The sequence below is a fragment of the Siniperca chuatsi genome, linkage group LG20 (assembly GCF_020085105.1).
Source record: "Siniperca chuatsi isolate FFG_IHB_CAS linkage group LG20, ASM2008510v1, whole genome shotgun sequence".
Lineage (NCBI taxonomy): Eukaryota > Metazoa > Chordata > Actinopteri > Centrarchiformes > Sinipercidae > Siniperca > Siniperca chuatsi.
In genome coordinates this window covers 11,882,826-11,907,119 of record NC_058061.1, presented here as the reverse complement: position 1 = coordinate 11,907,119, position 24,294 = coordinate 11,882,826, and the positions used below count along the sequence as shown (strand labels likewise).

Below are 24,294 nucleotides of genomic sequence, written 5' to 3'. Positions count from 1 at the left end.
TAATAAATGAATGGTTAAAAAATATTTATGCAAAACATGTTTGATGGGATAACTGATTTTTCTGATTAAGGCATGTCAAATCATGTGCACAGGGGTCAGAAAAAGTGCAGGTTTTTATTTCAGTCAAACTCTACACCTGGCATCCATGTTGATTGGTGTAACACTCCTTCAAACAGAAAAACACGATCAGTAAAATCATCTAGTGTGGTGCTCTTTTGGAATAAAACCTGCCGCCTCTCTGTTGTTTTGTAATCAACTTTCAATTTTGGTTTCATTTTTACATGGATTCACTTCATCTGGCTACTTTCCATCTCATAACTTCCTACTCCCCTGTAACACAGGATGCTGAAGAGAGCGGCCTGCCAGACAGTGAAAACAACAGTCTGCAGAAACATAAGGAAACATGCTCAGTGGGAACAGAACAGGACTCTGAAAGCAGGATTTACCTGGACCTAATCCCTGTACACTCCTTCCTCCATACGTCCATTGGGGGTAAAGCGCCCCCTGCCAAAGAAACTAGACATTCGCCAGTCCCAGTAGAGGACCAGAAGGACCCCTCATCTCAAATGAAAGAGGTAGGTAACAGGGATGTATTGAAACATATACATATATATATATTTATCAATCATATTTGCTGTATTTGGAGAAAACGGCTGTTTAAAAACCCAAAAGATCACTGCTTCACATATTCACTATACCAGAACAGTATTATTATACTAAATTACGTTTTAAATTTTTTGTGGAAAACATTACATTTATGTTATATTTTGTGCTTTAATTCTATATTTTATTTGTTCATTCCAGGTCATTTCATCTAACCTTACTGAGCCAGACTCAACACCGGTGTTAAATGGAACAAGTTCGACCTCTGCTACCAGCAAACCAGAACAAGAGTGCCCCCTGACTCCTACTCCACCGCAGCCACAAACTCAGCCAGTCAAGACCTCATCCCAAAGCCAGGAGAGCCCCAAGAGGACCAGCCTGGGAATCCCACAGGCCTTCATCTCCTCTGGGGTACAGATCCACAAAGGCCCAACGTTTCAGAGTGCTTCCGGGCTCCCTCACAGTCCTCAACCCCTGCGGCCCAAAGCACATACCATTGGTGAGGACAAATAAACAGCGACATTGGGTTTGCTGGGTCCTGTGTTAAAAGCGAGAAGTAGAAGACAATTTGTTACTACTCAACACTACACTATACTTGCAGTGTTGTGAGCATGTCAAACCCATTGGTATCACTATCACCACCTCCACACACACTTTAAAAAAAAAAAGATATTTGGAAAGTACATTTTCAACATAAAGCAGAAATGAGCACTTAGATTTAACTGCTTCCCTTTCTCTGTAATCTTACATTACCATGGCTCCCTCTAGTGAAAAGCTGCATCCTCTACAGTCAAAGTGAGGAAATGAATGCATATTTTCATCATGATAAATATTGGATATTGTTTTACTTGTGTATGAGCTAAAATGTACAAAAGTTACAATCTTTAATTCCATTTTATTTCCCAGGATGTCCTGGTGCAGTCGAAGGGAAACTGGGCAAAAACCGCACAGAGGCAGACCTGCGGCGCTACATCGATGAGCGCGACCGCTTGGAGAAAGAGAGGGAGGAGGTGAGGAGCAGTCTGGCAAACCTGAAGAAGGAGAGGAGGGAAAGCAAAGAAGAGCTCAATGCCTGCCAAGGTACACCTGCACTTCCTGTGGCACATCAGTGCTCTGATTACCAGGTTTACACTGATCTGTGTGACTGACAGCTGTCCGTTATCCTCAGATCCCAAGCAGCAGGCCTCATTAGAAGCTCGTTTGAAGCAGAAGGAGGAGGCGTGTCGGGAGGCGGAGCACCGCAGGGTAGAGGTTGAGCTACGCCTGGTAGAAGTGAAGGAATGTCTGAAGAAGGTGGAGTCAGGGCCTTTCACACTGGGAACCACACTGGACAGCAGCCTCCAGGACACACCCACGGTTAGTGTACTGGTTTTATTGGTATAAATGTAGAATGTCAGAGCCCCATCAGCAGAATCTATTAACTCTTGAGCTTAATCATAAGGGTGAACACAGGAAATGAATATATATGAAATATTTGACATCCAAGCCTTCCACTCTCTAGTCAGACCTGCTGTTTGCTTCACTCCCTTACTACCTCTCTGCTGTTTTACCTTTAGCCTAAAGCAGCAACCCTGCCTGCTCCCCAGACATCATCATCGCCATCATCCCAACCCTCCAACAGCAACTTCACCGCAGACCCAGCCTCCCCAGTCAACTCTGCCTCTGCGCTAAAGAACAGACCTGCCTCCATCATGGGCAACAAAGGCAACGTCCTGCAGAAAGCTAAAGTGAGACTAGAGATTTATATATACTGAAAGCACACATGCTTCAGTGGAACAAGATATGTCTTGAAACATGGATCAGGAATTAGAGTTTAGTCCTAGTTTGAGTATCTGTAAGCTCCATTGTATATACTTAGTACTGTTAAAATACCTAAATTTCATCCTTTTTTGTATTAACAGGAGTGGGAGAAGAAATCCTCCACCTACAAGGAAACCTGAATGGCCTTTGACCTCTCAAATCTACAAGTTTCTCTTGGTCTGTGTCGGCTGTACGCAACTTTTCCTGCTTTAGCAAGGAACCGCCGAGTTAACGGACCAGAGTTAAATCAACACCCACAGTTCTCTGGGTCCTTCATCCTCATCACCTCTTTGCCAAGACTATAAAGAGCCAATCAATCAGAGAGCAGTCTTCTCAAATACCACTGGATAATGTTAGTTTCAATGACTTTCAAGTTGTTTTTCTCCATTTGCTAAAGCGAGGACATTGATGTAGTAGCATTTTGGCCAGTCTAACAATTGATAATGATGCACAAATGGGATTCAACAAAGAAAACAGCCAAACATTTGAAAACCACTTTAGTTTAAGACAGAAAATTGGCCATTTTGTACACTCCAGATTGCTTGGTTCATATATGCTGATAGCCAAGATGTAAATATATTTACACCATTATTCAGCCTTTTGGCTTGTATTGCTAGCTAAAAATGCACTTTTTATTCAAATAAAAATGTACTGACAATACTGGCTTTAAATTTGTTTATGAAAATGTCTCCTTTAGCCTTTAACGTTACATCTGTCAGTCCAGCTTGTCTGCTGAAAATGGACTCAAGGTTCACTGTAGTAACAATGCAAAGGACACTGTAAGCCTGCAGCATTAAAATTTAACAGGGTAATTACAGTCAACTCAGTCACTTCTCATTAATGAAGTAATAAAGCATTCATGAAGGGGAGTCATTTGATAATACGATGTTCGTCTGGAAAACGTTTTTGAAGGTTCAAAGCGTTTACATTTTAAATTAAATTAATTTAAATGACTAGCCCTTTCAAATGTACAATTTGGAACAATTATACTGTTTAAATATAGACACTTTTTACTAAAGTTGGATTGACAAATCATACATTATGCAGTTTTTTCTCTTTTCCCCAAAACTGGTATTAGTAGAGTACAGGATAAGTTTAAGTACAAAACCAGCCATATTTTCTAAGTGTTATACAGCACTAATATAATTAATAGGAAATACATATATACACATATATTTATAAAATAATTTTGTTCATTAGTGAGAATAAACAATCATCTTTTTAACATCTAACAAACTACAATCAGTTGAGTGAATTTAGGAAGGGCCTATTGTAAAGAAGAATGTCAAAATATTATATTTGGCACTTGGTATAAAGCATTTCTTGGAACAAATTTGATGTTTTTGTCTTGGTTGGAAGGAGGAAAAAAGGTTGTGGTGATTATACATAAAAATAAAATCATGACATAGATATACACTATAATATAAAAGTCTACATCTTTGAATGGACAAGAGAACCATGTTGAGACAACTGCACAACAGTGAGTACAGTGATGGCTGACAAATCCAACAAAAACAAACTAGGACACAAATGGACACTGCAGTAGAAATACATATAGTTTGAAGGCACTTGTTGAAGTTCGAGTGCAAGTTTAAATATTGAAACAGTAACATTAGTTTTCCCTTTACTCCATTGTGTACCTGCAAACATCCTTGGTTCTTTAGTGTCCATAAGTGACTTGTTTTTGTGTACAGCATGTGCTTATGTGTGCATGGTGTATCAGGCAGCATGTCTCCTGCGGTGCAGTTTGTAGTGATGCAGGAGCTCTTGGTGGCTCTTCTTCTGCCTGCTCTTCTTCCTGAGACCAACAGGCCTCGGAAGATCTCCTCTGGATGAAGGCCTGCTGCTTCCTATGGACACACCACAGAAAAAGCCTGACTTTTTGGTAACTGTGACAGTGGCAATCACAACTTTAAAACAGAATCAAGTAGCTCAAGTAACAAGAGTGATCAGTCAACCAGTTTAACACACATCTCCAGATAAGTGAAAGAGAAAGTTTAAAGTTTAAAATTATCAAAAGCTTTGACTGATTACTGGATAAGAAGAAAGGTTCTATAGGAACTAGTAAGGATAGTGAAATTATTATAAAAAGGGAAAGAAGACAGGAGGGTGGAAACAAAGGAATAAAGCAAAAAATAAAGAAGACTCATTAATGCCACAGACTTGTTTCACAGTGTGGTCCTTCATAGCCTTGGCACTGACAACGGAAGCTCCCTCCGGTCAGGATGCAGATCCCATCATTCATACATGGGTTGGGCTTGCACAGGTTTACCGGCATTTTAGCCTCTAATAGCAAGAAATGTATCATAAAACATCTTTTTTCTTTTGGAAAAGCTGCAAAGACGTTTTAGTGAAAGGAAATACAGAAACAAAATCACAAACAATATATTGAGATTGCATTTTTCCCCCCCTTTATCAGCCCCTTATTCCATAGAACAGGAGAGAACAAGCTGTCCTGGAAAGTTTTGGTATTTCCCTGCATTCTCACCTGAACACAGCATCTGTACCAGCACATCCTCAAAGTACTTGAGATCCTCGTAAGATGGCACAGAGATCATGTGCTCCTCTGAACCAGCAATCTGCAGCAGCCCTTCACTCTGTACATCTCCAATACCGATCACAAACAGGGAAACTCCATTGTCTCTTATCTTTTGAGCTGGAACAACAGCGTCATCCCCGCCTGAACCATCCGTCACCACCACCACAGCCTTGTTGACTCCGGGCCGTGCGCCTTTGGCCACTGTCAGGACGTTGGAGTGGATGTGAAGTAAAGCTGCGCCCGTTGAAGCCACTCCACCCATGTAGCTGGTGTCACCTACAGCCTTGAGGATGGCAGAGCCGGTCTCATGGGTGTCCAGGCTGAAGACGGTGGTGGCTCTCCGACTGAAGGCCACAAGTGCCACTTGAGCCACATCGCGGTTGATGTCGAACTGGACGGTGAGGCTGCGCACAAAGTCGCGCAGGGTGGCAAAGTTATCACGGCCGACGCCACCTGAGGCATCCAGGGCAAACACCAGGTCTACTGCTTGTCCCAGACAACCTGTAAAACAAAAAAGACAACGGATTAAGCTGTAAAAAGATACAGACAATTAATGCTAGTTGAAACATGCAAAACATGATTTAAAAGTTTTTCAAGAGGGTTTATTAATCTACATGTCAGCCAGAAAGGGACGATTTTAAAGATTAAATATTATCTTTTATATCTTAATAAGGTTTTTAATAAGTGCTGATCCAAGGATTTTTAATGGATTTTGAATGATATTTTGGGCATTTCTTGAATATGCATGCATTTCTCCCTCTCAAAATGAATGACCATAAAATAACATTGTTATTCACATTTGGAACAACTGGATCCTAATAGCAATTTGATATTATATTAGGTATTAAGTATACAGTAAGTATTCATCTACAATCAGGGAAAATATACATCCTGGTGAGAATATTCTGCATATGCACTGAATGTTAAAGGTACCCTGTGCAGTTTTTGACCACTAGTGGCGCAATGGAGCAGTTTTTGAGTGGGTCCTCGTTTTGATTGTCTCACGCGCACAATGATGCACATGCATGTGCACGGGTGACGCATACACATTCCTGCCAATGGTTTCACACTATTCCATTGACCTAAAGGTGGTGGTAATGTGCCAAGATATGTAGCAATGTGCCAGCAAAGGTAGTGAGGAATAAGACTGCTTGCTAGTGAACATGGATGTTTCAATGAACAATGCTGGTTTCAAACTTATAAGGAAAATTGTCTTAGCAAATGTATTATATACACAATATATTAAACACATTTGTTAGACCTCAAGGATAAACACAATGGATTTTGGTGAATAACACTGAATGTAAACATAAACATAATCCACAGGGCCCCTTTAAGTAAAAGTACTCTGTTGGTCATTCAGTACCTTGTGTATCCACACTGCAGATCTTAGCCTTGAGTTCAGGGATCTTGGCACTGAACTCAGGTGATGTGTAGGTGATTGTCCTCTGGGGATTTCCTGTGATATTATTCAGTTGTCCCTTTAAGTAGTCTGGTCCCACCCCTATCAGAAAGATCTCTCTGTCTCGTGCGTATTTAGAGGGCTCTATCACGTCGTCAACCGCAGGAGTGGCAGTGAGCAGCACCACCACGCGGGGCAGATCGTCCGCCACGTCTGCAAAGACCGGCGTGCTCACGAAGCCGTGACGTGTGACGTAGCGAAGTGCCTGGCCTGTCCGGGTCTCGCCGCCGATTGGTTGAAGTGCCTCCACAGCCTTAAGCAGACCCCTCAGGTCCCCTTTGAACTTGCCCACCTGGGCCTCGACTCTGGCCTCTCCACCAAACACTGCCAGGCCGACTTTACTGGGACTATCCGACCCAATCACAGTCTGCAGGAAGCGCTTTAAGAAGGACTTGAGGCGAAGGAAGCCTTCCAAGGTGAGCGTGGCAGAGCCCTCCACCAGGAACAGTAAGTCTACAGAGCAGTCCAGTGATAATGCAGGAGCTGAGGAGGGATGGAGGGTCAAGTTAGTTCGTTCTCTGCATTAAAGTCTTCACCCAAATTTCAGAGAGAGATAATATGCAACCAGTGGGACGATGCTAATATCTCAGTAAAGACAGTGTACGGACCACAGTGTGGGTCTCCTCCATAGCCAGGTGGACATACGCAGTGGTAACCCTCTGGACCTTCTGATACACATGTTCCACCATTCAGACAGGGCTGAGAGTCACAGGGATCTACAGTGCAGTGGAGAGAGAGAGAGAACGGCAGGAAGTAGGTTGCATACATGTATATGAACGTGCACATACACAAAGACATATCTAAAAGAGAGATAGAAAGTGAAAGAACAGTGTTGTTACCTGGACAGATAGTCCGATGGCAGACTGTCCGGTGTCTCTTGTACACCTTGTTGTACCTGAAACATACACAACATTCACTTGCTTTGGCTTTTGTGAAAAAAAAAAAAATTGCTCGGCAGTTTGAGTATATTAATGAGAAATAAGGAACACTTTGGAAGATCAAATGAAGAGTTGCGATTGTTCTGTGGATAGTGAGCTCTATTCGCCTTCAGCCATTTCACTGTGGTAAAGTTGCAATGTGCTGTGAAATTGAATTTGTCTAAGGCCATTTTAATTTGCCCTGGGATGGTCAAACACAAGAACACTTTTGTTAATGTTTTTATTAACACCCTCTCACAGACACAGCACATTAACACATGGGAGTTTCCCTACTGAACAACCACAGACTCGTGGTTCATTGAGAAATGAGTTGAGCAAAGTGTTACACATTTGGTTCCAATGCACAGATTTTTCCCCCTAGTCTGACCCAGAATGACACCAGCCTCCTTCTTAATCAGAAACCTGTTTCTGTGGCCTGCCAGACACTGCTGTGGTTCCATTATACCTGATTTATGCTATTAAAATGGTGTCTCTGGTTTCAGTGAATAAGGGGATGAGTTTTCTCTTGGAAAAAGTGCCAAAATTCAAAATTCATCTTCTCATAAAAGACTGTATTTTTTACTTTAAGGTGAGAAAGACAACAAGAATATTTGCATTATTCATGCATTCATGTACACTTGCCTGTAGTACGGACAGAGAGATGTGTACGGGGAATAACCCTTGGAGCCTTTCCAACACATGAAATTCCCCTGCAGCTCTTTCACTGTCTCCAGTGTCTTCCTCTCACAGGGAAACAACTCCACCTGACAGCCTGGGGAACAGGATGGGAGGATTGGGGAAGGATAGGTGTTAGAGAGGGAGGGGGTAAGTGGGGATATGAAGAAAGTTAGGTGGGGACAAGAGTTGGAAGAAGTTAGAGAGAGCAACACAATAGAAGGAATTTGGAGAGAGATGCAATGAAGGAGACAACTAAGATGAGTTTAAGATTCTCAAATATTTCCTAATTTTCACACACAAAAGAATGTAAGTTCCTCTATTGCACAATGCATTATTTCTAATCAATGACAACAAACTAATAATTTAAGTGGATAATTAACATGTGTAGCACTCCAGTGAAAAGGTGTTGTCAAGGAATCCTACCTGCAGGTGTAGCATTGCAGATCGAGAAGGCGGTCAGTGTGGTGTACAGGCCATTCACAGCATCGTAGAAATGCTCAGCGAAGAACACATGGCTCTCTATTGGTTCACTGGCCAAAGCATGTAGCTCCTCCCACCTGGAAAACGAAAAACAGACTTTTTTTAGAGACTGCGCTGCAAACAAAAATAGTAGTTTAGTAGTTTAATTAGTGCGCATGCGCCAGCCCGCATGCTGCCTGTTGCTGTAGCTCCGTCTCGTCGTCTTACTTTTTCCAACTTTTAACTTTACTTTTTTCTTCCAAACTTTTGTAACTTGTGTGTAAGTGTAATTTAAACTACGCTCTTTGCGAAAATGAGGGTAGAAAGTGTTTTTGTACTTTTTTTCGCCGTGGAATTTCTTCTTCTGCTACTCGGTCGGGGCACCGCTGCAGATCAGCTGTTTGGCCGCATTGTTTACACCAGGGAACAGCTGATCGCGCTGAAGCCGGGCAGCATGGCGCCCAGGACAACCGATGTCGTAATGGGCAACGTGAGATCGCTGGCGAATAAAATGGACGAGCTAACGGCGTTAGCCCGAGTCAGACGGAGTTCCGTGAGTGTAGCTTGATGTGCTTCTCAGAGACATGGCTACACCAGGATATCCCGGATCATAACGTTTCCATCGACGGCTTTCAGACTGTTCGGGCCGACAGGGATCACACCGGGAGCGGTAAGCGGAAAGGCGGCGGGCTTGCTGTTCTGGTCAACAACAGATGGTGTAACCCTGGTCACGTCACTATCAAGCAGAGTATCTGTACCCCGGACATTGAACTGTTAGCTGTGGGACTCCGGCCATATTATCTGCCACGTGAATTTTCACATGCCATTGTTGTGGCTGTTTACATCCCCCCCTCTGCTAACCCGGCATCGGCGTGCAACGCCACTCACACCGCCATAGCACATCTACAGACTCAACATCCGAGTGCACTCATATTAATCTCGGGTGACTTCAACCATGTCAGTGTTTCAACAACACTGACTAATTTCACCCAGTATGTGAGCTGTCCTACTAGAGAGGAGAGGACACTGGACCTGCTGTATGCCAACGTTAAGGACGCATACAGCTCTTCCCCCCTCCCCCCTCTGGGTAGGTCAGACCACAACCTGGTTCATCTTAAACCCTGCTATGTGCCTCTGGTTAAAAGGCAGCCTGTGACCACAAGGACAGTGAGGAGATGGTCAGGGGAGGCCTATGAGACACTGCAGGAATGTTTCGAAGTGACAAACTGGGATGCACTCTGTGAGCCTCATGGAGAGGACATTGACGGGCTCACTGAGTGCATCACTGGCTACATTAACTTCTGTGTGGACTGCAATGTCCCAACCAAGACGGTCCATTGTTACCCAAATAACAAACCGTGGGTAACAAAAGACATCAAGGACATTCTAAATGCCAAGAGGAGGGCCTTTACTGATGGTAATAGGGAGGAGGTGAGGGCAATCCAGGCCGACCTGAAGGTGAAAATCAGGAGGCCAAAGAGAAGTACAGGAGGAAGCTGGAGCGGAAACTCCAGCAGAACAACATGAGGGAGGTCTGGAGCGGCATGAAGACCATCACTGGCTTCAGACCGACTGGCAGCAGAGGAGTTGAAGGCAGCTTGGACAGGGCCAACGAACTGAATCTGTTCTTTAACAGATTCGACACACCGGCTCCTGCTCATCCCCCCTCTAACTCAGCTGCTGTCGGCCCTCAATCTCCTCTGAGTACTCTGCTCCCCCCTCCCCATCAGGCTAACGGCCCTCTCCAGACCGACGACTCCCCCCCTTCCCCACCTGTAACTTCTGCTGTGTGCCTGACTGCTGACCAGGTGAGAGGACAGCTGATGAGGCTCCACTCGAACAAGGCTGCAGGCCCGATGGCGTTAGCCCCGGGGTGCTAAAAGCCTGTGCCCCCCAGCTTTGTGGAGTCCTTCAACACGTCTTTAACCTGAGCCTGAGTCTTCAAAGGGTCCCCATTCTGTGGAAGACATCTTGCCTCGTTCCCGTGCCGAAGACGCCACGTCCCAGTGGCTCCAAGGACTACAGACCAGTGGCACTGACCTCCCACATAATGAAGACCCTGGAGAGACTAGTGCTGGAACAGCTGCGGCCCATGGTCAGACCCCTCCTGGATCCCCTTCAGTTCGCCTACCAGCCCCGACTGGGAGTTGAGGACGCCATCATCTACCTGCTTAACCGCATCCACACCCACCTGGACAGGCCGGCAAGCACGGTGAGGATCATGTTTTTGACTTCTCCAGTGCTTTCAACACCATCCGGCCTGCCCTGCTGGAGAGAAGCTGGCAGCGATGCAGGTGGGCGCCCCTTGTGTCCTGGATTGTGGACTACCTGACTGGCAGACCACAGCATGTGCGGCTGCAGCACTGTGTGTCAGACAGCGTGGTCAGCAACACTGGGGCCCCTCAGGGGACTGTCCTCTCTCCCTTCCTCTTCACCATCTACACCACAGACTTCAGCTACCACACAGAGTCCTGCCACCTTCAGAAGTTTTCTGATGACTCTGCTGTGGTGGGATGTGTCAGCGGTGGTGATGAGACGGAGTACAGGGCTGTGGTGGGTAACTTTGTTTCATGGTGTGAGCAGAACCATCTGCAGCTCAATGCAACAAAGTCAAAGGAGCTGATTGTGGATCTACGGAGGACCAAGGCACCGGCGACCCCGGTTTCCATCCAGGGGGTCAGTGTGGACATTGTGGAGGACTACAAGTACCTGGGAGTACACTTGGATAATAAACTGGACTGGACCAGGAACACTCAGGCTGTTTACAGGAAGGGCCAGAGCCGCCTCTATTTTCTGAGGAGGCTGAGGTCCTTCAACATCTGCCGGACAATGCTGAAGATGTTCTATGAGTCTGTGGTGGCCAGTGCTATCCTGTATGCTGTTGCATGCTGGGGCAGCAGGTTAAAGGTAGCGGACGCGCAAACAGACTGAACAAACTGATCCGTAAGGCCAGTAACATTGTGGGGTGGAGCTGGACTCTCTGGCGGTGGTGTCAGAGAGGAGGATGCTGGCCAAACTACACGCCATCTTGGACAGTGTCTCCCACCCGCTCCATGACGTGCTGGCTAAACAAAGGAGCACCTTCAGTGGAAGACTCATCCCACCAAAGAGCACCACAGAGCGCCACAGGAAGTCATTCCTGCCTGTGGCCATCAAACTATTTAACTCCTCCCTCTAAGGATTAGTCTGTTTGACCCTAGGTCACTAAACTGGACATTGAGCATTACATCTTAATAATAATTGTGCAATATTCTGTTTACTACTCAAGTGCAATATTAGTTTTCCCTTGTTAGTTTTTCTTATTACTGTTACGGATATACCTCAATTACTCTCGACAGTACATGCACCTCCGCTTTTACTATTATTTATTACATAATTAGTGACATTGTATTTATACTGTACTTCACCATCTACCAGTAAACCCACTTGGTACTCGACACTTAGTTTATCTTATACTTATACCAACATGTTACTTAATTTATTTCGGACCTGTTTATAGTTTAAATTATCGTTTTCTCCTGTGTGCACTGACGTAAAGAAGAGCTACTGGAACAAAGAGTTTCCCTACGGGGATCAATAAAGTATTTCTGATTCTGATTCTGATTCTGATAGTTTAAAAGGGACAGTTCACTCTAAAATCAAAAATACATATTTTTCCTCTTACCTGTAGTGCTATTTATCCATTTAGATTGTTTTGGTGTGAGTTTGAGGACTATTTTCTTTCTACCAATAGATCCTACATGAAACTACTCACAACAAATCTGGATTATCTTGAGAAACCCAGTCATGATTTCTGGAAAGGGACATTGCTGTTCAGTTTTTCAAATGTTTTTTGGCGCTTTGGGCACCACAAGCCGAGTGCCATGTAGTTCCATTATATTAAAAAAAAAGGCAGACATCTCTACGGTCGATATCAGCAAAAATCAGCAACTCACACCAAAACAATCTAGATAGATAGATAGAGAGAAATATGTATTTTTGGGGTGAACTGTCCAGACTTTTCCAACCAACCATCAAACATACCTGGGGTAGCGAAGGCCCACAGCAAACAAAACCACACCTGTCTCTTTGAGCTGTGCAGCCACCTGCACTGTGTTGCCCTGAGACTTCCCATCTGATAAGAGGATGGCAATCCGGGCCGCAGTGGAGGAGTTACGGCCGCCTGGGAAACCCTTCCTCAGCACGTACTTTAGAGCCAGGCTTGTCTGGGTGCCACCTCCCCTGGGAGTTCAGAGTTTGGAATAGTGTTTTTTTATGTTACTGTTGGAACCATACTGAAACTGAACAATTAGAGAATATGTACAGTACTACAGAAGCCAGCAGAGTCAACAATGTACTGCATATCACTGCCAAAGTCAACCACAGATCAGTTTTGGTTGGATTCCTCTTTTAGTTCTTGGACTGAAAATGTACGTGGAATTGTCTGAGTGTTGGCTAAGTTTCATCACCCCAGGGTTCAAGAAACCCATTTAAAACCTATTATATTTTTTCAAAAAGACAGACATGTCACTCAGAGCAGGAGCCGCTTTCAGTCTTCCCACTAGACACAAAGAAACAGATTAACAGTGTGTCATGATTGTTAGGAGAAAGGACTGCTGAAACAAAATCAGTGACAGCAAAACCACAAAGGCCCTCAGGCATGATTTTAAGATCTTAGCTCCCTTTTTGTAGATTACTATCAACAACTGAATGTATTGTAAAATACATCATACATAACACATACTGTAGTCACATTTTAGACTAGTTGTATGTTAGACACTGGTGAATATGTGTTTAAAGTGCAGTAGTAGTGCAAAGGCAAACTTTAACAACAATGATGGATAAAGACTCATTATTTGATGATTAGCTTTTGCAGCTGTTTGCAGTTTTTATACCATTTCAGTACTGGGTTTATGTATTCCATCTTTTTCTAAAAGCTTACACACAAAACATTCAAAAGCAAGTTTAGCACAGATAACTACTTTGGCAATTGGATTTTACCACTGGACTACAAATTCAACTGTGGTCATTTTTGAGTCTTTAGTCAAATTCGGTCTCTTGTACACGTTTTAATGTTAAACTTTTTGAGGTATCTTCTGCAGTGCTGTTCGTTTTATTCCTATACTTGCTCATATGATTGGTCAGAAGAAGAGATATATATTACAAAAGCAGAGTAGAGTAATAAAGAATTGTTCTGAAAGGAAACTACACTAAATGTATTAAAAATAGTGCATTACCAGTAATGCATGAATAAACATACACCTAAGGTATATTGCCACACTTAAACTCTCTAAGGTACTAGTTTGATTTTAGGCGATGTGACAGCTAATAAGTTCAAAACATGGGTAGTCATTTCAAACCAGATGGCAAGCCAAACTGTTACTTCCAAACTGTGAACACCTCACACGCACACAGCCAAATTACCTTCCTCTTTCTCGGTTAATGCGCTTATCCAATATCCAGTGGTCTAATCTGAAATTAATTTGTTTTCCTTTCCAGTGAGCATTTGTATTACTTAGCCTCTGAATGTGTGTGTGTATATATGTGTGTTTTGCTTTCAGCATAAGTTTGAACTAAATCCAGTCCAGATCAGTAAGTAAAAAATAGCTCAAATTAAAATAGAAAAAAAGTAGACTCCCGCTTATTAGAAGCTCATGAAAATGTACACTTGTCCCAATGACTTTGTCCCTATAAAGTTCCTAGAACACATCTCTAAGGACGAATGTTTCTAAAAACGCTGTTTAAAAAGTGGAACACACCAATCCTTAAAAACACCGTAACACAATATTTCTACTCTTGTTTATGCCAAACTTCAGATTTATGTTAACTTCTTATTTCTCTGTGCATTGACCAACAATGAGGTAAAGTCTGGCTTCTTTCAGTTGAGAACATTTTGTCAAAGATGACAAAAGATGACCTTTTTAGATCACAGGAACTCTTCATTCTAGCGCAAATAAAAACTCCTGAGCATGAAGATTTATTCTTGACCTTGGGAACACATATCTGTGATAAAATATTCTCTCAAGGTTCACTTACTAGCTTTTTTTAAGCTTTCAACCATATCTCATGGCCTTCTTAAGTGAATGGAACTTTCTCAGGTGTCATCAACATAAAACAATAAAAACTCTTTTATAGTCTTTTGCTTCCCAAAACATTACTTGTCTGAGGGTGAGATAAGTGGAGAAAGACACCTGTAAGAAATCTTCTTCACGTGCTTCTTCAGCTCTTGTTTGGTGGTGTATGAGTCCAAGGCAAATTCCAGCCGAGGAGTGGAACCAAACTGAATCACGCCGACTCGCACCTGGACAAGGGTGGAATAATGTGAATGATGATTGACATATATGAGAGAGAGAGAGAGAGAGAGAGAGAGAGAGAGAGAGAGAGAGAGAGAGAGAGAGAGAGAGAGAGAGAGAGAGAGAGAGAGAGAACAGAAAGAAAATAAACCTTGTCTGGTCCAATGTCTAGTGCTTGACAAAGTTTGATTGCGTAGTGTTTGGACCTCTCAAAGCTGCCCTTCCCCACGCTGTAAGAACCATCCATGAGGAAGAGGACATCCATGGCTGCTGAGCACTGCATCGCTTCCCATGAAAACACACACACAGTTAAACACATTGGATATCTAGATAAAGACGTAGGTACCAAACTTATTTATTGTCTTCATTGCATTTCTGGCAAAGAGCTCCTATTCCATTGTTCTATACGGGCATTATCCTGGTTAGTGATCAAATAGGCTGTTGCAGATGAAAATAATACCTTGACATAAGAGAAAAACAGCTTAGCATGCCAGAGCACAATTTTCTTTTTCCAGTACACTCACAAAACCATTACCAAGCAAAAACTCTTTCTCTCTCTTTCTCTTTCCCAAGCATGTTTGTACTCGCTAGTGGCATAAATAATCAGCAGTGTTGCTGTCATGTTAGAATGTGCAGCTGATCATGAAGAGGGTCATTAAAGACAGGGAGAGTGTGCCTTCTGTCTGTCCATCACTCCTTCTGTATGCTTGTGGGAAAGTCACCTCCAAACACTTTCTTCTGTGACACAGACACCAGGCTAATAAGACCACCCACCCAAGGATTCTTCAAAAGTCTTGTCACTCTACCTCACAATTTATTAGCTGTTTACTATAACGTAACTGCATTGTACTACATGTACAACTCTGTCTACATCAGACCCTGCACATTCTGTCACTTGTCATGATGAACATAGTTTTGGTAAGGTACTCACTTTCTCCTGCTGAGTTGATCTTTACGATGTTTTCATGGCTGGTTTGGATCTCCTGCACCGATGTGCCCTGCTGGACTAGGAGGAACAAACAAAGAGATCAGTCAAATGTCCACACATACGTACCCAGTATTATGCACATGCATGGCTCCAACATATGACATTAAGATACACTAGTTAGGCCAACAAAATCCTACACAACCTTCACAGATGTTTTTCAAGAATAACATTAAAGAAACATAATTTATGACACAAACGTGCCCAGGCTACCTGTACTCTAATATGACACGTTAAAGCAATGCTTCCGAACCTGAGGCTCGGGACCCCCACAAGGTAAATCTGAGGGGGTGAAAGATGATTAACAGTAGAGGAAGCTAGAAAAAAAACTAATCTCTGCAATACAAAGTTATGCTTATTTTTTTCAAAATGTTCTCTCATATTTGCTTTGAAAATAGGAAAGAATTAAGCAAAAAAATTATACACATCTGTAAACCTAAACTCTTTTCCATATTAATTGTATCTACTTAGTGTTGTTCAAAAACCATCATTAGAGCCTTCAGAAAAAGCACAACAAAATAATAAATGGGATGCTGTCCCTGAAGCCAGTACAGTTCACTGACTCTGACTTGACCCCTTCTGCGAGGGATAATTAAGTATTCAATGCTAATGTGAGTGGACAAGTGAAGAAAACCATTCTTTCACTCCATTCACTGAAAGGACGTTGCTCTATTCAGGCACACGTACAGCGAGAGGAGCAAGGGACATGTGATTTCCTGAAAAGCCCATGTGAACATGCCTTGTTGTCCCTGGTAACCCCGACGGGTCACCGAGGCATTTGTCCAGCACTGACAAATGCCTCTAAACGGAGCACTTGAGTGATTTTACAAACATGCATCTCCACAACAGATTCCATTCTCTGAATAGCACAGTCCTTCTCATCAGGCAGAATACAGGAGGAAAATGTCGGTTTGTTCCCGTCAACTTTGCTGTAATGCTTCAGGCTGTCCGCCTCATGATGATTTATTGCCTGCTAATTAGCTGAAATAGGTGATATGTCTTATGGTGACTTCTTCAAGTGTCAGAAGAGCAAAACAACAAAAGGACAGACACATCAAAGAAAGGTGTGCAAAAGTTCAATAAAAATAAGGGCATGTCTGCAACAGAGAATTTAGTGCTAACATTGACTTTGTCCTCCTGCTCTGCTCATCATTCTGTCACTGAAGATGTGCAGTGAGGGATGGGGAGAAAAAATATGGCATGGAATATGGCATCCAATATGTTTTGGGGAAAAAGTGTAACACAAAATGACAGTAAAGACATTAAATGATTAATTCTGAAAAACATCAGCTGCTACTTAAGAGACTAGTTTTAATCTTTTAGTGATTTATTTGTCATAAGGAATAGGGTAACTGCTGTCAGTGACAGAGTATGAGACCTGTGACATCTTTCCAGCAGTAAGTGCATATGCAGCCATTTCCTTTAATCTGCCATGAACATGAGGATGTCACACGTGTTGGAGTGAGGTGAGTGTTGCTCAGGAGAGGAGACAGACGCATCCTGCTGAGTCATGTTCAGCTGGTGGTGTCTCCCCTTCAGTTGATGGACAGAGAGATGGTTCTCTGCTAAGCATGACTACAGTTAGGGCATCAGGGCAGTGGTACAAGTCCTTTGTCTTCCTTTCAAAAAAAGACCACCACCGACCTGCTCCTGTGTTTTCATTACTACATTTGAGGTCCTTGGTGGCAACAGCTACCGATAAAAGCAAGGGAGATGCAGCAAATTGCTATAAGCATTTTGCAAAGCTGCATTAGAGTAACATATTTGAGAGAAAATATATTCATGCGCATGAAAACATAATGAGACAAAAGCCCTAAAAAACAACATACAATTATTTATGTATCATGCAAGGGAATGGAAGAACCAAACATGGTCTTGCTCTTCTGGCCTGGAGGTTGAAGACAACCTTCTCTGGTGGGGTTTGTTGGTAATTAATCTGGGTGGTTTCTGGGCCACCAGCCAACCTGAGGGCCCACTCCCCATACAGTTAGCACCAATATTTAAATAGTAAAGCCAATTCACAGTTCTATTGTTAAAGTTTGACAAAAAAAATGTTACGTTTATGTCTATGTAATTTGTACCAAAACACATTTTATGTCAGAGAAAAAAGAGCCACTGACTTCACATCCCTCTTTAAATGTCTTCCGTCATCAATTCATTGGAGGAAAGGAGCAAACTGCGTTAGGTCAGGAAACATTAAAGTGTAAAATCCGACAGAACACATATTGTTAAAGAAAAGTACCACCTGCAACCCAGAGGCCTCAGCTCCAACCTTTTCTCAGTCCTGACTCTTTCATCTGCCCCTAATTCCACCGTCAGTCCAGCCCCAGAGTCGTCCTGACAGTGAAAGTTTCGGGTCTTGGCAAGCTGCTCTCTCATGGTCAGCGGGGCCCCACGGCTCTGAACAAAAAGTCTGTCTGTTCAGCCTCTAGCAAAATGACTGTGTATATTTAATATCTGTGAATGAAAATGTCTACGTCTAATTAGCATTAACCCCACAGTAGATATAAAGGAATATTCCCTTGAAATCAGAGCTTCAAACTAGGATCAGCTTCTACCTATCTGGGAAATTTAATTTGACAGGGTGGATTATGTGGATATCTTAACCGGTGAAGCGCTGCAACATGTTATCTGTGTTGTCAGAACAGGAGGAAAGGGGGGCGTCTGGACAAGGTGAAACAGTCTGGTTTGCTTAAGTTCAAAGTCTTTAAACGACCAGTAATAAATACTTCAGATTGTGCTAAAGCTGTCATTTTTGAAAACAACTCAAAGATTATATTGCCCCACAACTCCCGCCTCTCCCCTCAGGCAAATGCCGATACTCTCAGGTCCTGGCAATACGCTATAAAAGCGATGCAAAATTTGACTTGCCTGAAAACAAGCAGCATTTTAAGCACGGGAGGCAGGAAATCACTTTGAGGAGAAGATAATGGGAATTCTTCAGTGCTGGAGACTTGACAGGTTTAAGCAGTAAAATATCTTGTAAAGAATCTCAGGTTGACCAGAGGAGCATCAGTGAAGCCTCACACATTTTCTGTACAAACTTACACCTCAAATATTCTCACAAATTCCAACACACTGAACATTTTCATCACTGTATTTGTGAGGACATTACACTGAATTCATTCTCTCAGAAAATACTTATACCCATCAATATACGCCTAATATAAACATTCATCTCAACTTTAATTCATCACTAACCCTGAAATGGCCCATTTTCCTGTCCTGTTCAAGTCCTGAGGTTAATTAACACAAACAAAAAAGCAAACAAGCTTATTTCCCAAAATGTTGAACAATTTTGTTAAATAACTAAAGAAAAATGTTTAAGTGACCAAATATTAGTAATGATATGGTTACATCAAAAACAGTAATTAGAACAGTCCTTGATCCAAAGGCTCTGAATACCAGAGAGGTACAGAAGGTACTCCTCAGCTGAAACTGAATGCAAAACAGTAATAAAATCAATCAACCGACCTTGAAGAAGCAGCAGCGTGAAGAGTAGGGAGAGACGGATATCAGGGTGCATGTCGGTACACCTGGAATGATAAACAAAAAGGCACACACTTAAAAAGTTGGAACAAAATACACCAAAGAGCAGAGGAGAGGTGGGAGAAATTGTGTGTTGACCCCTTAAAATCAGAGGTTATGGCATTAGTGTGGACATGAGGGTGAGTTTTCATTCATATTCATTTAAAGGTTTTTTCACAGGTGAAAGTATCCAATCATTCACAACCTTTTTTTCTTTCTTATCCCTTTAATCATCTTGTCACCCTTGACATTTATCTTGGTAACCCTTGGGAGTCCTGACCCCCCAGAAAAAGACAAAATGTCGAGCATGGACAATTGTGCAGAAGCCAAGAAGCTTGAAGTACTATTTTTATTTCCATTTTGGATGCTTGTTTTTGTGTTATTTCTATAGGAAGACCTGTAATCAAGTGTTGTACAGGAGGGAAAGCTAAAAGGACAGGGTAGAAGTGAGTTCAGTGTAGCCTTACCAGACAGTTAATGAAAGAAGTCAATAGCCATAGGCCACATTTACTACTTGACGAGGTAAGTCAAGCGGTAGTAGTAACCTGAGCACACCCTTACCATGTTTTCACAGAAAGTGAAAGTGTGGGTCGGGCACTGACCTTTCAAAGAGAACTCAATGAAGAGATACTTGATGACTGACAGCTACCATAGAGGGACAACCAAGATGCTGGTGTTAATAAAACTGCACCTTGTGCTATATCTGCATTTCAATGACACTTTCAGTGCTGAAGTCTGGTAAGAGTTCTGCACATCAGAATAATTTGGCAATGGTTATTATAACCCACGGACCAATCAAATAGAGGGGAGAAATATGTCAGTTTGTTCTAAGCAAGTTTCACAAATTTTTCCACAATGCACCCTCCTTCAACTCGACCCACTGGCATGTACCAAAACACACTTTACTATACAAAAAGGTGTCCACACACACAGACACACATTTCACTGACTTGACACCGGCATTCAGGCCATTCTGTGTTTTGTCTAGGTCAGAAAGATAAGCAATATGAAGATTTCATCTCCTTTTGATGTGTGTGTGGTGAAGAAGCCTGTAAGAAAGCATGTTTTTAACAGGAATGTGTCAGACCACATGTATGTAATGAGGGCTGTAAAAGTGTGAATGCGTCCTCTATGTCTACATCGTGATTGTTAGTGTGTTCACCTGGGAGGTGAGTTGCCAGTGTAAAGGTTTATCATTGCAAGGGCATGCGGACAAATTATAAAAATGCCACCCTGAGGACAACACCCCCCCTTCAAGATTCAGTTATTTCTATAAAACTAGAACCTTCCTGCCTTTCAAAACCACTGTGCTTGAGATTATAATCAATGAAAACTTGAGCATGCAAAAGTCCGTTGGAGTTCATTCTGTATCACACAAGTGGATTTCCACAATATTAAAGAATGGATATAATACATACACCTTATTTTCCCATTAATATATGGTCGGTTATAATAGACACTTAGGGGGTCCACCTACAGTAAGTGTGCAGCATGCAAGACAAAACTTTGGTGTTTTGCATTTTAATACAATTCCTACAAATTGTATTTCCTGCAGAAAATGCATGTGAATGCTGAAAGCTGAAATGAATTTGCAAAACACTGCTGAAAATCCAGAAGTCTGAAATGAAATGCCTGAAAAATCATGCATCGCACTGCACTGCACTAAAGAGGCTAAGAGCTGAAATACGCTGCTAAAAAAGCTGGAAGCTAAATTGTAAAACTGTCAAAGCTGGAAGTTGAAATTAAGTTACCTGAAAAGGCTGAAAGTTTGTCATTGTCCTTTCAGACTGGAATACAGTGATCTTACCACAAAATACAGATAGCCCCTGAGTTCCTCAAGAAAATCATTCATTTATACACAGAGTTACCAGTTTTTTTCCGATATACCTCTACAATCTAACCCTACCTCTGTGAAATCTATAATGTTACATTTTTGTTGACACTGTCAACGGTGTGGAGTCAATTTTATTGTCATATTTGGGGCCGCAATTAATGATTACAGCTGTGCTCGATTCCAGTAAAGGATGTTGACATGCATTTTAAATATTCTGTTCCCCTCCTGTGTTAATAACGGTGGACAGAAAAAATACCAGATAAAACACCTAACAGTTAGACTTAGGTGTTTTATCTGGTATTTTTGTACATAAGTATGGCCCCAAAAGTAAAAGATTCAGTGGACAGTGGTAGCAAAAAATATTGAAACTAAAACAACTATAAGCTTCATAAAGATAGGACTTAATGCAAGGCTGCTACATATAATTATATTCAATTACACAAGTGTACCTGATTAATTGTTAATTGAGTGAACAATATAACTGCATGTTAACCGTTCCATTGGCCTGACATCTAAATCAGGGATTAACACCACCTGCCTTATTCTGAATATTCATTGCTGGGTACACATAAGGAGTTGAGAGGCTGCAGATAAGCTTGGCCATAATATCCTGTCTGTGGCTGAAAAGTAGTGTGTGTGTGTGTGTGTGTGTGTGTGTGTTGGGGTGGGCTAAAGAGGTCGGATTGCCAGAGAGATCCCTACGGGTAAAGCTGTGTGTATTTCTAAGACAGAGATAGAATTGTATGCAGGACAGAGTCTGTGTGTCTGCGATATAAATCTGCAGACCTGACATGCAGCGGCTGTCTGAGAAGCCCAGGGATGATAAACATCACCAGGGGCGATTGATGCTCTATTTGTGCACTCGCTGGTACGTCGCGAGGACAAGAGATTTCATTACTGCCAGGGAGGGAGCAGCGTTGAATGCGTGAACTGCACGCACGCACACACACGCTTGTAGGGGGAAGCAGTCGTGCATGTCTACATATAAGGCACACATTACACAAACATGTGCACTGCACACACCTGTCTCAATATTGGCTCCCTCTTCACAAGCATTCTTCTGGATCCTTCCAACCCTCATCTTTCAGCTTTCCTCACTTTCTGCCTGTCAGTGAACACCTTTCTGCTCCGTCTGGCTGGACGTTTGGTCCTACTAAACAAACCTAAAAGAACACACGAATCAAAGTCCTGTATGTTCCTACCTTGCTTTGAGGACTCAAAATGTGTCACTGAAAATCAAAATCAGCAATGACAATGATGCCAAAGCAGGTTCATTTTGTAAGGTATAATTTCTGACTTGAGATGATTAACCTAATACTTTGGGCTATCAGTCCTTATCTACAGGGATAACATTTAAAATAAAACCGCAAACTGGGACATTCCTGAAAATGTAACCACCTTTAAAGAAGGAAGGCCTAAGCCACGGATGTGCCATCTGTTTTGAATTGGTTGGCAGGCTGGAAAGTGCCTCCACTCTGTAGTGTATAATTACAAAGCAGTACTAGTTTTTGGACCAACTTCATACAAAATCCTAAGATCTCCTAACCTGTACTTGGAGGTGTGTCACTTTGAGAAACATCCACAACTGTTTAAATTATTTCAGGGTGAGTCACCTGAAAAAGCCACTTTTAAAAACTGAAGAACAAATGTGTAAACTTTTTTTCCAATGTGACAATTGCCTGCCACAACTAAGTATATTTCAAAATGACTTGGTATGCTTTTAAGCATGGGAATGTGTTACACAAGCAAGCAGGCAACCACAAACAGGGGTAAAGCCCCAGTTTCCAGTGGGAAATTACATTTCTCTACTAGGAAACTGAATTGAAAACAAACCCAATCTAATGTAATAAAACTTCACAATAACTTTTGGTGCTGGCTTATCAGTTGATCAATGATCTATAAAAGCTCCCTATCTGTAATATAAATTACAACACCCCAAATTAAAAGACTTGTGTGCAGATATTGATGACAAAGTCATGCAGATAACACACGGGCAGCCATGCTCTTACAAAAGGCAAACCTGAGCTACCATTTCAACATGAAAATATCACATTTAAACACGTTTATTTTGCTTGCTGCTTAACTTCTAGTCTGACATCTTCCATCTGGTCACTCTTAACCTGGTCAAAGGTCAAGGCAGGTTTACGATGGGACAGAGGTTATGACTTGGACATGCAACAGTAGACGAGTTTTACTCAAGAAGCCAAACAAATTTATGCGTGACAGCCTGCTTAAGCAGTAAAGTAGTTAGACGGAGTTTCAGAAATGCTTTTACACCCGCTGCTGTTGGTCTTGTTAACTGCAATTTTCCTATAAACTTGTATTCAAGCCTGATGTAATAACTTAACTTATACAGCTTAAGCTATATAATGCTTAGCTTATAGCTGTTAACCGTAGCCTACCTGTAGGTGCATAGTTATAAATGTGTGACCTTCAACTTAGAAATGTAATAAGACTGTATGATAATCCGTCGACGAACGACTAGTTTACAACCCTGCACTGTTACCTTTTCATCTGATTTTCTAGAAGCCGGCTTCATGTCACACCTCAGGGAAAATCATTAATCAACACCCAAAATTAAGAACCCAGTTCATCCGAAGCCATGACATGCTGCGTTACGCCTGTAGTAAAATGTACGCACTCCAGCTTTTTCTCTATAAGCGACAAAATCTTTTCACTTACCATGCGCTGTTCAGTGCTCACAATCCTTCAACTTCTTCTTTCAGCAAGCGGTCCTCACCGGCTCCCCGCACCTCTTTGTTTCCGCTCTGGGGCTGATCTACCGCGGCTTTCTGCTCCGGGCAGGAGGAGAGCAGCGACCCCACCTCCTCGCCATGCCCACCTCTGATGTACCTGCACCGGCGGAGTCTAATTTGTCCTCCTCTCATCCCGCACAGGGCGAGTGTGGAGACAGGGAGGGACCGAGACGTATTGCAAACGGTTCCAATTGGTACTTGTTAAGAATTTTTTTTCTTCATTTCCAAGAGAAATTAATTCACACTGTAAAAGGCGTATTGTCATATAGTCATAATAATGCGACACAGACGTAACTTTCTGCTTATAATTTATAAGTACTTTGATTCATGGGTTTAACCATTCACTTTTCCGAATTTTCTTTATATGTATATTTTTTCTTATTTTAATTTGATAAAATATTTATAAATGTATATTTTTCTTCATATTTGGCACACGAGTTTGCTGCAGCGGTAAAGGTCCA

General features: G+C 42.3%; 2 protein-coding genes across 4 annotated transcripts in view; one reads left to right on the top strand and one right to left on the bottom strand.

Annotated features, from left to right (window-relative positions):
• The window catches only part of afap1l2 (actin filament associated protein 1-like 2), a 39,556-nt gene extending 36,493 nt beyond the window's left edge, over window positions 1–3,063 (top strand). For both annotated transcript variants that reach the window (XM_044177699.1, XM_044177700.1), the window contains 6 exons: window positions 342–575; window positions 805–1,102; window positions 1,510–1,683; window positions 1,772–1,959; window positions 2,160–2,330; window positions 2,505–3,063. In XM_044177699.1, the coding sequence (XP_044033634.1) occupies window positions 342–575; window positions 805–1,102; window positions 1,510–1,683; window positions 1,772–1,959; window positions 2,160–2,330; window positions 2,505–2,543 (1,104 nt within the window). In that variant the 3' untranslated portion in view covers window positions 2,544–3,063. The remainder of the gene's footprint in view (window positions 1–341; window positions 576–804; window positions 1,103–1,509; window positions 1,684–1,771; window positions 1,960–2,159; window positions 2,331–2,504) is intronic.
• vwa2 (von Willebrand factor A domain containing 2) lies at window positions 2,884–23,961 on the bottom strand. Of its 2 annotated transcripts, none has more exons than XM_044177701.1 (14): window positions 23,760–23,961; window positions 19,190–19,251; window positions 15,662–15,736; window positions 14,882–15,015; window positions 14,629–14,738; window positions 12,482–12,688; window positions 8,423–8,556; window positions 7,964–8,093; window positions 7,244–7,299; window positions 7,013–7,120; window positions 6,309–6,887; window positions 4,892–5,443; window positions 4,567–4,689; window positions 2,884–4,253 (listed from the first exon to the last, which is right to left on the bottom strand). In XM_044177701.1, the coding sequence occupies exons 2-14, from the start codon at window positions 19,239–19,241 to the stop codon at window positions 4,123–4,125; spliced, it is 2,391 nt and encodes a 796-aa protein (XP_044033636.1). In that variant the 5' UTR covers window positions 19,242–19,251; window positions 23,760–23,961; the 3' UTR covers window positions 2,884–4,122. The 2 variants fall into 2 exon arrangements, with proteins under 2 accessions (XP_044033636.1, XP_044033637.1); XM_044177702.1 differs by having other exon boundaries at window positions 12,482–12,679; window positions 23,760–23,959.
• Window positions 23,962–24,294: the final 333 nt, after the last annotated feature.